This window comes from Urocitellus parryii, chromosome 2 (genome assembly GCF_045843805.1).
Source record: "Urocitellus parryii isolate mUroPar1 chromosome 2, mUroPar1.hap1, whole genome shotgun sequence".
In the NCBI taxonomy this organism is placed as follows: Eukaryota; Metazoa; Chordata; class Mammalia; order Rodentia; family Sciuridae; genus Urocitellus; species Urocitellus parryii.
In genome coordinates this window covers 41428704-41441268 of record NC_135532.1, presented here as the reverse complement: position 1 = coordinate 41441268, position 12565 = coordinate 41428704, and the positions used below count along the sequence as shown (strand labels likewise).

Sequence of the window (12565 nt, the reverse complement as noted above, 5' to 3'; positions counted from 1 at the left end):
GAGAAGACCTGATGACCAAGACAAGATGGATCAAATTAAGGATGTGAGTCTAACTGGACATACATCTATACCCATTCTGCATATATAAAAGATGTCACTAAGCAATAAAACTATCATGAAATATAATCAAAATTATAAGTACTCTGGTTATAAATTACAAAAGAAATATATTAAAATATTTCCACTTAGAAGAAACCAGCCAATTCTAGAGAATTCTAGTTCACCTGAAGTTATTGCTCTTCTAACAGAAGGATGAAGAGCTATGTATTTATTGACCACTTACCTTATTTTCTTAAATTATTACCTCATTTAATCCTGACCTCAACCCAATAAAATAAAACTATGCATGTTTTACAGCTGAAGTAAAAAGAGAAGCTCAGGCAGAACAAGTGTCTTGTCTAGGGTCTTACATCAAGTAATTGGCAAAACCAGGAAAATTTTTCAATTTTTGTAACTTCAAGGTTTGTGCATTTTTCATTACACTGTTAACTCAAAAATGTGAGTGGGATCCCTCTAAAGAGTTACATTTTTCCTGAGGAAATATTAATTTCATGAAAAAATAAATTTGGAAACTAATAAAAAGTGAACAAGGGAATGGGTGTTCCTTATCAAATATTTAAGTATTTCATAAATCTTATGATTCAGGAAAATATTCATCCCTGATTAATACTGATACAGAAGCCCTCAAAAAAATACTAGCAAACTGATTTCAACAGCATATAAGAAGGATCACACATAATGACCACATGGAATTTATTTCTGGAATGCAAGGATGGTTCAACATTGTGAAATATTAACAAAATAAAATGACTACTTGGCATCTGCACTGACATACACAAAAACATCTGATGAAATTCAACACCTTTTAATGATTAAAAATATCAACAAATTAGAAATATAATGAAACTACCTCAACTTAATAAAAGGCCATTTATGAAAAACCCATAGCTAATATCCCTCTCAATGAACAAAAGACTGAAAGGTTTTCTTCTAAGATCAGGAACAAGGCAAGGATACCTCTTCCTGACACTTCTATTCAACATCATGTTGGAACATTTATATTGATTTTCAAAAGAAGTAAAAGGCATCCAAATTGGAAAGTTAAATGGTCTGTTTGTAGATGTCGAGATCTTACATGTAGTAAACTCTAGATTCTAAAAAAAATAAGCAAAATAAAACTTCACTAGAACTAATAAACAACTTTGGCAAAGTTACAGAATAATCAACACACACTAAAAAACAGTTGTGTTTCTACCCACTGCAATGAACAAAACTGAAAAGGAAATTAAGAAAACAATTCCCCGCATGGCAGCATTAAAAATACTACATAGGGATAAACCTAACTAAAGAGATGAAAGACTATACAATGAAAATTATAAAGCACTGCTAAAAGAAACTTAGAAAGACAGAAATAAGAGGAAAGATATCCTGTGTTAATGGCTTAGAAGATTTAATATTAAAATATCCACACTACCCAAAGCAATCTATAGTCAACACAATTCCTATCAAAATCCAATGGCCTTCTTTGCAGAAACAGAAAAATTCATCCTGAAATTTACATGGAACTTTAAGTCTCCCCTCCCCCAAATAGCCAAAATAATTTAAAAAAGGAATGAAGTTGGGGGATTTGCACTTATTGATTTCAAAATGTATTAAAGAGCTACAATAATTTTATCAAGTATGGTACTGTCATAAAGACAGCCTTGTAGTTCTATGGTGTAGAATACTCAGAAATAAACCAAATATGATCATTTTTTAAAGGATGTGAAGACCAATCAAAGGGGAAAGAACAGCCACTTCAACAAATAATTATGCCCAAACTAAAAATCCACATACAAAAGAATGAAGTTGGACCATTATCTAACACCACATTACAAAAATTCACCCTAAATGAACTAAATACCTAAATGTGAGAAGTAAATATAATATCCCTAGAGAAAAACAAAGTAGAAAAGCTTCATATATTGAACCTGTCAATGATTTCTTAACTATTACACCATAGAAACCAAGAGCAAAAATAAATGAGATTATATCAAACTTAAAAAATTTTGTGTATTAAAGGACATCATCTACAGAGTGAAAAGGAAACTTATAAGAATGGAAGAAAATATTTTCAAATTTCATCTCTGAGAAGATGTTCAATATCATTAATCACCAGAGAAATGGAAATCAATATCATGATTTATTACCTCACACTCTTTAGAATGGTTACTATAAAAATACAAAAAGTAATAAGTGTTGGTTAGGATGTGGAGAGACCAGAACATCTGTTCTCTATGGAAGTATAAAATGGTCTAACTGCTATGGAAAACAATAAGAAAGTCTCTCAAAAACTTAAAATATAATTATCATATGGCCTAGCAATCCTACTTCTGGGTTTATATCCAAAGGAACTGAAAATAGGATCTTGAGGAAATATCTGCAGGCCCATGTAAAAGCAGTACTATTCACAACAGCCAAATGTTCATCAATGGATGAATGAACAAACAAAAATTTATTCCATAAGAAATATATTCAATCTTAATATTTATTCCATAAGAAATATATTCAATCTTAAAAAGGAAGGAAATTCTATCACATGCTATAATTTGGATGAACCCTAAGGATATTAGTGAAATAAACAGTCACTAAAAGATAAATACTATATGATTCTACTTATACAAAGTATTAAAGCAATCAAAATTCACAGAAACACAAGAGAGAATGGTGGTTATCAGGGATTGTGAGAAGAAAGAGAAGGGGAATTATTGCTTGATGAGTTTAAAGTTTCAGATTTACAAGATGTAAAAGTTTTTGGAAATTTATTTCCTGACAATGTTTACATACTGAATTCTATTGAACTATACATTTAAAACGGCTAAAATGGTAAATTTTTATGTTTTTACCATATTAAAATATTTAAACATTCTAAAATTTAATGTAAATTGAAATATCCATGACTGTGTGAACTACTATACATACACACACTGATAACTAAACTAAAGGCTCATTACAATAATGCCTGAAAGCTCCTAAAAAGGAAATACTTTAGATTCTATAAAAGCATATTGTTAAAAACATACAATCCTACTTACCTTGGTTTCTCTCTTTTTTCTCTTTGCCTTTCAAAATCCCGCCCTCTGTCCTTTCCATCTCTAGGTTTTTCTTCTATCCTGTCTTTCACTTTATATTTTTCTTTGTATTTTTTACCCAGAGCAATATCTTCTGGTATAGGAGGGGGTGGACTAGGAGTACGTGGCCCTTTCTTTTTACTTTGGTTGTTCTTTGAGTTCCTAAAGGTAACACAAAGTTATCATTAGAGGTTCAAATATTTCTGTAAGGCCAAATTGATATTTTTAAAAGTGCTTTTTAAAAATGGCAACATTCCTTCCAATTACTTGCTCTTTACTATGTTGTGTACCAGTAATCAATAGCCAGGAAAAAAATAACTCACAGAAAGGAGCAAAGAACTGGCTTGTTACTTATTTTGTGAATGCTGCTTATTAGTAAGTAATTTTAAATAACAGGTTCTGAGAAAAGATGGAGATACGGCAGGGAGAGACTTTTATAGGTGATTATAAAAGGACAGGAAATAATATTGTAAAATAAAACAAAAGCTTAAATTGCATTTTTTTTAGTTTATATAGAAAAGTAGTTAAAGAAAATAAAAATCACCTATAATTCTACGATCCCAAAATAATTACACCTTTGATATGCTTCCACACTCTTCCCTTGGTTCTTTATACCTTCATTTAAAACTAGATATTCACATGCAAAAAGATGAAGTCAGACTTTATCTTGTATCATGTACAAAAATTGACACAAAATTGATTAAAAATCTGAATGTAAAATCTAAAACTATAAAATTAGAAGAAAATAGGAAAAGCATCCTAACAATGGACTTGGAAATAATTTCTTGGTTATGACAACTAAGGTATACGTAACAAAGGCAGAAATAGACAAATGGGACTATAATCAAAGGTAGAAGTTTTCATGTGTTAAAGGATACCGTCAACAGAGTGAAAAAGGAAACCAACAGAATAGGAGAAAATATTTCCAAATCACATTTAGAGGATGGTCACAACTATTTTACCACTAAAAATGGTTGTTATTCTGTTTCTTTCTTACATACACATATATACTCATGAAAATCCCATTATAATACTTTGTAAGATCTTTTTATATTGAACATAGAATGGGCATTTTCTATAACAAAAGGTAGATTTAAGTAATCATTGCTATTAATTGTAGAGAATTTCTTTGAATAGATAAATGCTCTATAACATTTAATCAATTTCATATTTGTTTTTCAGGTGGTTTCCAAGTTTTGATCATTATAAAGGAAACACAATATCATCCACAAATAAAATTCAGATTTACAAGATGTAAAAGTTTTTGGAAATTTACAAGCATTTGTTAGCAAACATTTATTTAAATCTTTGAATCTTGTTCCAAGAAATCTTTCCTAACTTTTAGATCAAAAAGATGGTCTCCTAAAATTATGGGAATTTTGCCTTTCATATCTAAGTCTTTAATCAACTTGTAACTTATTTTGTGGAACAGACTATCTTTCATTTGGCACTTCAAGTAATTTTATGTAAGTGGTATAACTTTGTTCCCTATACATCCCAAAATGGCTTTCTTTGCCACATTCCTGAACAATAGTTTAATTGAATACAATAGGATCTTCATGTCAAAATTCCTTCTAAAAGCTCTATAACATTTAGTGTTGTAGATGAGCAATCCAAAGAGAGTCATTTTCTTTCCATACAGCTGACCTGGCTTTTCTGTTGGGGTACTTTTAAAACTCTTCCTTGGAAAAAAACTTTTAACCAAGCCAGGATATTTTAAAAAAGAAAAAATACATATTTTTTCCAGTATTCATTATACTGTTCCAATATGAAACTTCATGTTGTTTACTCAATTTCATCTATTTTTACTGCCACTTCTCTGTGTGACCCATCTTTTATTTAGTTACTACATTGCCTAGATCTTTCATATTAAATTCCTGTCATTCCTATCCTCCTATTTTCTAATATCTTAAGCTTATCTTCAAATTCAGTAACTTTTAAATAGTAACCATTTCACTAATTCTAAATTTGACAATCTCAGTATTCTATTTTTAGTTTGATAATCTTATTTTTCCCAAAATGATATTTTTTTAAGATCAAGTGCTCTCATCAGGCCAATACAATATACTCTCAAACTGAATGAAATTTATGAATTATTACTTATATTTGTTCCTGTTTTAAGTATTAACATTTCTGTGTAAGCCATCTGCTCTGAGTGTTTAATCCTGTACTGAGTTTTTAAATAGCCCTTCTTTCATACATCTGGTGAGTTTTCAATATTTATTCATTTTACTATCTATTGATATTTACACATAAAGATCTATATCTAAATCATAGAACTTTAACAGTACAACCCTCAAAATTCCTAATAAGATTGAAAAAATATAAAAGCATCTAACTTATACTTAACATTCTGAAAATTTAGCTCTCTTGGTTCTTATCCTTATTTCCTTTCACAGATAGGGTCAACCCACTTAAGCAAGTAAGAGATTACTAAAATATGATTACCAAATCTATTTTTCACCCTTACCCTCTGCCAACAACCACATTAACCACAAATCTCATTACATATTTATGAGATGGCTCAAACTACTTATGCATCTAATAATTAAGTTAGATACCTAAGATTTCTAAGTATTTTTCCATTTTAAAGACAAAAACTAGTCACTTTTAGGATCTGTATTAAAAACAAAATGAGAGAGGAATTTTACTATTTTCATGTTACTGCCTATAATAGAAGATTTACCAAACTTTTCCCCTAGGCACACAGGGCTGAACCATACTATCTAGACTTTTTTAAAATTAGGTGTGGTCAAGCAAATAAAATATGACCAAAGCAATGTGAACAGAAGTCATGTATAGCAATTTCAAGGACTTCATATGCCAGGCAACTGTAAATTACAAAGCTAAATAAAGAAAACATTTTTTTTTTTAAATCTTGTACATTCCATTCTTTGGTTTCCTTGAAAGTCCAAGCAAATAGAGCCATAGATTTGAAGGTGCCTAGGTTAATAAATTTCCAAGCACAGAACACCACTTATTAATTAGAAATCACCATTTCGACTTCACTTAAGTAAGAAATACTTCTGTTGTGTTAAACCACTGACATTGAGATTTAGCTATTACCATAACCAGGATTATCCTTGGAAAATTTATTTATTATTTGAGTAGACAAATGCTCTATAACATAATCCTGAAGTGTAGTATTTCTTCACATTATGTTTAAAAGCATATGGTTGGAAAACACAATTATGTTACATTGCACCGTTTTCCAACTGAAAGGGCCAATATTGGTTTTGCATATTCTGAAATCAACAAGAATCTTTTAATATTTTTTAAGTCAATGAATGATTATTCTAGGTAGCACCAAGTCCATTACTATTTGTGGTATACAGTATACTTACATACTTCTATGATTTTTAGATTCTCTACCCGCCCCCCCCCAAAAAAACCATTCCTTTTGAACAGCTTTGGACATCCTTTATATTTCTCTGTACAAAGAACTACAAGTAAAAAATTTACATAGTAAAAACTAAGGCTAAAAATGCAGATGGACAGATTAGATAATACATTTATGATTTTTAAATCACTCTCACATCTTAGGATAAATCTTAACTATCATACTAGATTTTACAATGGATGTCAAAGAAAAATACCAGCTTTCAGGGAGAAGTGTGAGTTTTAATTTGTCAGTAATTATATCTGTACATTCAATAGGATAACCTAGTAAGACCAAGGAAGAGTTTATTTATCTGATTTGTCACCTCGGCTGACACTGGGTGAAATGCTTCACTGAATTATAACTGAAATTCGAATCCTTACTTGTGCTTAATATGTTTTCAAACAGTTTATAGTATGATCTAGCAATGAAATTAAAAGTTGACTGATGTTCTCCAGGCAATGTGAACTGCCTAAAGAAATGCTATAATTAATTTAATGTTTTGTTTGTTTGCTTGTTTTCCCAGAGATACTAATTTATTTAGGAAAACAGATACACTTAAGGAAGAATGCCAGTGATCTCAGAGTGAAAAGGTACCTTTTGGAGTAAAGCTATGAATAGAAATTCAAGGGAGCATGTGGACCAACTTCAGAGACAGAAAGAGAGAAAATTTTGTATTTTTAATATATTATTTTCCAGACGATTCTGGGTTATTATTAATGATGCATATTAAAGTAAACAACACATTAGAATATAAAAAATATAGTAGTTAAATCAATGTGACAATATTTATTAAAGGACAATACACTAATACAGCAGTATGAGAGATAATATAAAAAAGAAGATGAAACTAACCCTCATCTAAACAATTATTACAACTTTCTATGAAAAGACTTTCAAAGATTTCATAAACAGAAAGGATAATAAAATGAATAAGGCATATTTCTGATATGTAATTTATTGGAGATATGAATAGAATTGATGAAATAATATAATCAGTTAGCCAATAAGATAGAGAGCAAGTAGGGTAGATCACATCATTCTCTGATTCAACTTCTTCCATATTCCTTTGCAATATTTATTTAATCCCAGGAACAAAGAAGAGGATCAAGTCAACTTTACTGAGTGCCTTATTACAAGGCAAAGCTCTATGCAAAGTAGGCACTGTGGGAAGGTAGAACAATGAACCATCAAGATCCCAATTTTCAAGAAGCTTAAATTTAATAGAGGTTGTAAAACATATATGTCATAGCTGAAATACAACGCAAAGGCAATTAATATTAAGAGGAGGATATAAACAAAATCTGATAGGTATACAAAAGGGATAAAAATGATGTTTGGTAAGGAGAAATAGGAAAACTTAATAGAAATTTTAGAATTTAAGCTAGGGATTGAAGGACTGAGTTTAAACATAGTAAGTAGGAGGAAGATTGAACAAAAATATTGGTAAGAAAAAAAGATCAAAATATGAATGTCATCTAAGGAATTTGAATTTTATTGAGTTTTTAAATGGCATAATAAATGAACAGAAATTTTCTTTTATGATTTCTCTGTTAGCATGTATAATTAATGGGTTAGAGTATCTGAATTAAAATGTGTATGAATGTGTAGAGCTGGATACTATATAATGTAAATACATTTAGTAGAATGATATAATAATCTAGGGCAAAAAGTAACTGACATCTGAATAATGGTGTCTACGAAAAAAGGAGAAAAATATGATTTTCATTATGGGTTCAGAGAGACAGCATTTTCCAACTGATCAAATGTTGGGGAAAAGAGGTTTTCAGTTATTTTTTAAAACATAAAATTAACATGTGTGCTTTAATTAAAATAAAATTTAAATAGTATAGAGGGATATTAAGTGAAAAAATGCCAGGTGCACCATGAATTCCTCAATGTAATTAAATTTAATTATTTCTATTTTTATTTCTTTAGCTGGCTACTACAATAATTCTGAATAATATATTCTGTTGCTAGGTATGTAATATAAAAACTCTAAGTTGTTGGTCATGAACACAAAGAGATAAAAATATTCATTGTGTATACTTTACAATAGCTAAAACTGAAAATAACAAATGTTCAATAACACAAAACTAATAACTATGTTGTATAAACATGAATGAACTAAGGCTACATGTATCAATATAGATAGATGAAAAACAAATCTTCAGTAAAAAAGTAAATTGTACAAGGAAAGTTATTTATCTACATTACGATTAAATAGATAAAAGCTATATTATATTTTGCAAAATAATATATAATGAAAATATAACCATTTACAAAATTATCATAAATACCAAATTCAAGTGGGAAGAATAAGGAATGTATGTTTTATTTCTTAAAAAATAAAAAGCTCTGAAGCATAAACAAATGTGACACAGATATTTGTTATAATTTTCTTTTAATTTTTGTTTAAGAAAAGCTTACACTAAATACTAAACATATTAAAAGTACCCTTCTATATATACTAAGTGATTCTTTTTAATATCTGTTCAGAAAAAGATACTTCTTTCTGGCACTACTTATCACCCTACTGACCTCTGCTGGTCCAATAGGGGAGAAGATACTGCGGATGTCTTCCTATCTTTCTTGCTAGCGGAAGAAGACTTGGGGCTTGATTTTCGCTTTGGAGATTTGCTAGACTTTCTTAGAGAAGGCGATGGAGACAATTTTGATCTAACCACTTCTGGTGACACCTTTCAAAAGAATTCAGTACGTTAATTGAGAAATTCCTTCATTCATGATACCATAAAGCATATATATCTTAAAATAATTTTTAAAAATCCTCAAAGTAAAAAATTAAGTACTACTACAGCTACAATCTATTAGTAATCTGAACCCTTGCTTTTAACCAGTATAATTAACTGCTGTAACATACACCGTTATAAAGAAAGCAAATGAAAATTATGAAATTTCAAACTCTGAGACAAATCCCAAATTAAATTCAGACCAATTATCTCTCTATATTTTAGAAAAATGAACAAGGAATGCTAGAAATGGCACTGGCCTGAAACAGACATGTAGTCTTAAGCCCCACTTTATGTTAGCTGGTGATTCTAGCAAGCAAGTTTCAGTTTTGTTCAATAGCAAATACTTCCTACCATCTAATAGATTAATGTGAAGATTAAATGAGTAACATATATGGAGTAGTTGATACCCAGTGAGCTGCTGATCAATGTATTGGTATCCTAATATAAATTTAGGATGTAGCAAGCAGCTAATTTCTCTGAAGCAACATCAATATTGATATTAATTACTAACTTGAATATTGCAATAAATAGGATACCTCCTTTTTAATGATAATTTCTTCTCTCTTCTCCATATTTTCTTGTTCCAATTTCATCAATTCCCTCTGAATCTTCTGACGCTTCATTTCCAATGACAACTCATGAACATAATCATAATTAATATCTCCATTATCAGAATCTTTAAAATAAAAATTTCATTACTAGTCAGAAACTATCATGATTATCTATATAAAAATTACAGCTTTTAAACTAATTTTTATACAAATTTAAATGGCAGATTCTTTTATTAAAATAATATACTTCTAAAAATTAAAGTAATATCTTGGGCCATGAAGGATTAAAATCACCATGGTTGATTTCTTTATAAAAAAATCATATTTTTATGGTTTCTGGATTTTCTAAAAGTAATATGGGTTGTCCGAGGTTTTTTTTTTTTTTTTGGTTACAGATGGCAATGTAGCTTAGGGGTAGGGCATTACCTAGAATGCATAAAGTTCTGGATTCAATCCCCATAATAAATTCAGTACCATAATAAAGAAAAGCTCTGCAAAGTACTCAGCTGAAGTTTCTAAGCACTAAATATACCAACACCTTCAATATTTCATGCTACATAAAATGTGGAGATCTCCTTGATTTACTTATTACTAAAGTGAGGCTAAATTAGGAATACAACATTGCTTCCATAATTTTATCATTTTTATTTTCAAGACAACTGATTTGTATCTAAAACTAAAGCTGGAAAATTTTAATACTAACATGTACTCATATGCTAATTTTTAAGGACTTATAGGTCCTTGTATTAAAAACAGTCAATTCTCAATGGATCTGATGACATCTTTCCATATTCAATCTTTTTCAGTTTAGAAAAAAATTAAAATGAGAGTGGTATGAAGATCTATTTTATTATAATATAAAGAAGTTTTCAATGGCTGCTGGCACTGATACCCCACCCTTCACCCTCCTGTGCCATTAATGTCAAGAAGATTGGAGAGAGGAATCCAGCGACTTCTCTCCTAATCCATGACCACTGTTGGGGTTCACTGATCACAGCTGAGGTGCCTTTTCAAGCTACACTTTTAGCATTTTAGATGATTTCTTAACCTGAGGTAAAAAAATAAAAATGTTTTGAAGACACTCAAGTACAATAAAGACAAGAAGTCCTACTTGACTACTTGAAAACATATATCACAAGAAAATAGATATCATTGTCATGTACAGTTCAAATACATTAAATAATATCATCCACTCATGCTTAGGGATTCAGAGGGTAGCTATACATTTAAATCTGTGTGACAAATGTGATTACTCATATTAGAGTATGATGACAATATTTCATAAAATTATAAAATAAATTAAATCAAGTTTTTCAGTTAATGAGCAATTCCTGAATATTCCAGGTGATGTAGTTATTATAGGATAAAATGGAGATACTGAATTTAACTAAATGAATAATAGCTATCTATAGTTACTATTTTGTACTCCATTGAGACACTTTACATCAGTGAATTAAAGGATTCAATGATCTGTTTTCATTGTGTTCTTAACTAAAATTCCATATTCAAACATCTGGGTAAAACAAAGGAAAGAGTAATTAATTGAGGAAAATGATTAACAGTGGTTTTGAAGACATTATCAATAACACATTAGCCACCTAAAAACTACTATCAGGAAATATTATCAGTATGAAACATATATAAGAAACAAGAAGATGCTTTCAAGTACTCAATTCCCAACCACCCAATCAAGGAAGAAAGGTCTGAGCTATTAAAATATATGTCAAAGCGAATGTGCTATAGCTAACATATTTTTCCCAGAGGGAAAGCTCTCAAGCCTTTACTCAAAAAGCACTTAACTTTATGTATATCTATTATAATCAAAACTCAGATTTTTTCCTAATCTATAAAAGATAAAAAAAGAAACAGAAAGCACAAAATATAAGATGGAACTCACAAGACAGAAGCCTGAAATTAGTCAATAAATTTAGAAAATATCTTGTGTATTTTATAGCCTAAGGTTATCACTATAATTACCTTATAAAACTTGATTGTAAAAATAACTAAGTCATTGGGAAAATATTCTAATTATATTAGAAAGGTATACACAAAGAAAAGGTTGTTATTCTTTATAAATAATCTTACTGATTAACAGAAGCACAGGCAAAGCAATTCACACACAAAATAATACAAATGTATATAAATATGCCTATTATGTATTATGAAACCATTTTTAAAAATTACAGTATTGTTTACAAAGGTTCAGATAAAGGACATGCCCATTCTCTAGTGGCAGCAAAACAAGTGAGTATGTCTATCTTTGTTAATAGGTGTAAAAGCCTTCTAACATTTATCCCATTTAAAATAGCAATTGTATTTCAACTAAAATTTATTACATGAAAAATACCCAGACTTATAAAAAACATATATAAGAATTAAAGACTATAAGTATTTAAGTATTTCCTTTTGTTTTTATTTATGATACATTCTCACTGTTATACTTTTACACAATTCTGAGTACACAGTAAAATATGAAATTCTCCTTATATTCCTCCACTGATATCATCACTGCAATGGTAACAGTTTAGGGTTGAATGCATAAAAATAAACCCTTATAGTTTCTTATTAAACAACAGAACAAAAACTACACACTGCCTTATAAACAGGATTTTTCCATGTTACACTTCAAGCCCAATCATCTTCATTTTAATACCTACAAAGCTTTTCAAACTATGAACACACTGTAACTTACTTGACCAGTTTTGTTCTGAGATATGCAGTTTGTTTTCAATATTTTGCTATCAGAAAGACTTCAGTGAACATTTTAATATC

At 29.6% G+C, this 12565-nt stretch overlaps 1 protein-coding gene across 7 annotated transcripts in view; it reads right to left on the bottom strand.

Annotated features, from left to right (window-relative positions):
• The window catches only part of Zc3h13 (zinc finger CCCH-type containing 13), an 80605-nt gene that overhangs the window by 37753 nt on the left and 30287 nt on the right, over nucleotides 1-12565 (bottom strand). For all 7 annotated transcript variants that reach the window (XM_077795184.1, XM_077795183.1, XM_077795186.1 and 4 more), the window contains exons 6-8: nucleotides 9779-9918; nucleotides 9031-9188; nucleotides 3075-3272 (exon numbers count right to left, since the gene is read on the bottom strand). In XM_077795184.1, coding sequence (XP_077651310.1) covers nucleotides 3075-3272; nucleotides 9031-9188; nucleotides 9779-9918 — 496 coding nt within the window. The remainder of the gene's footprint in view (nucleotides 1-3074; nucleotides 3273-9030; nucleotides 9189-9778; nucleotides 9919-12565) is intronic.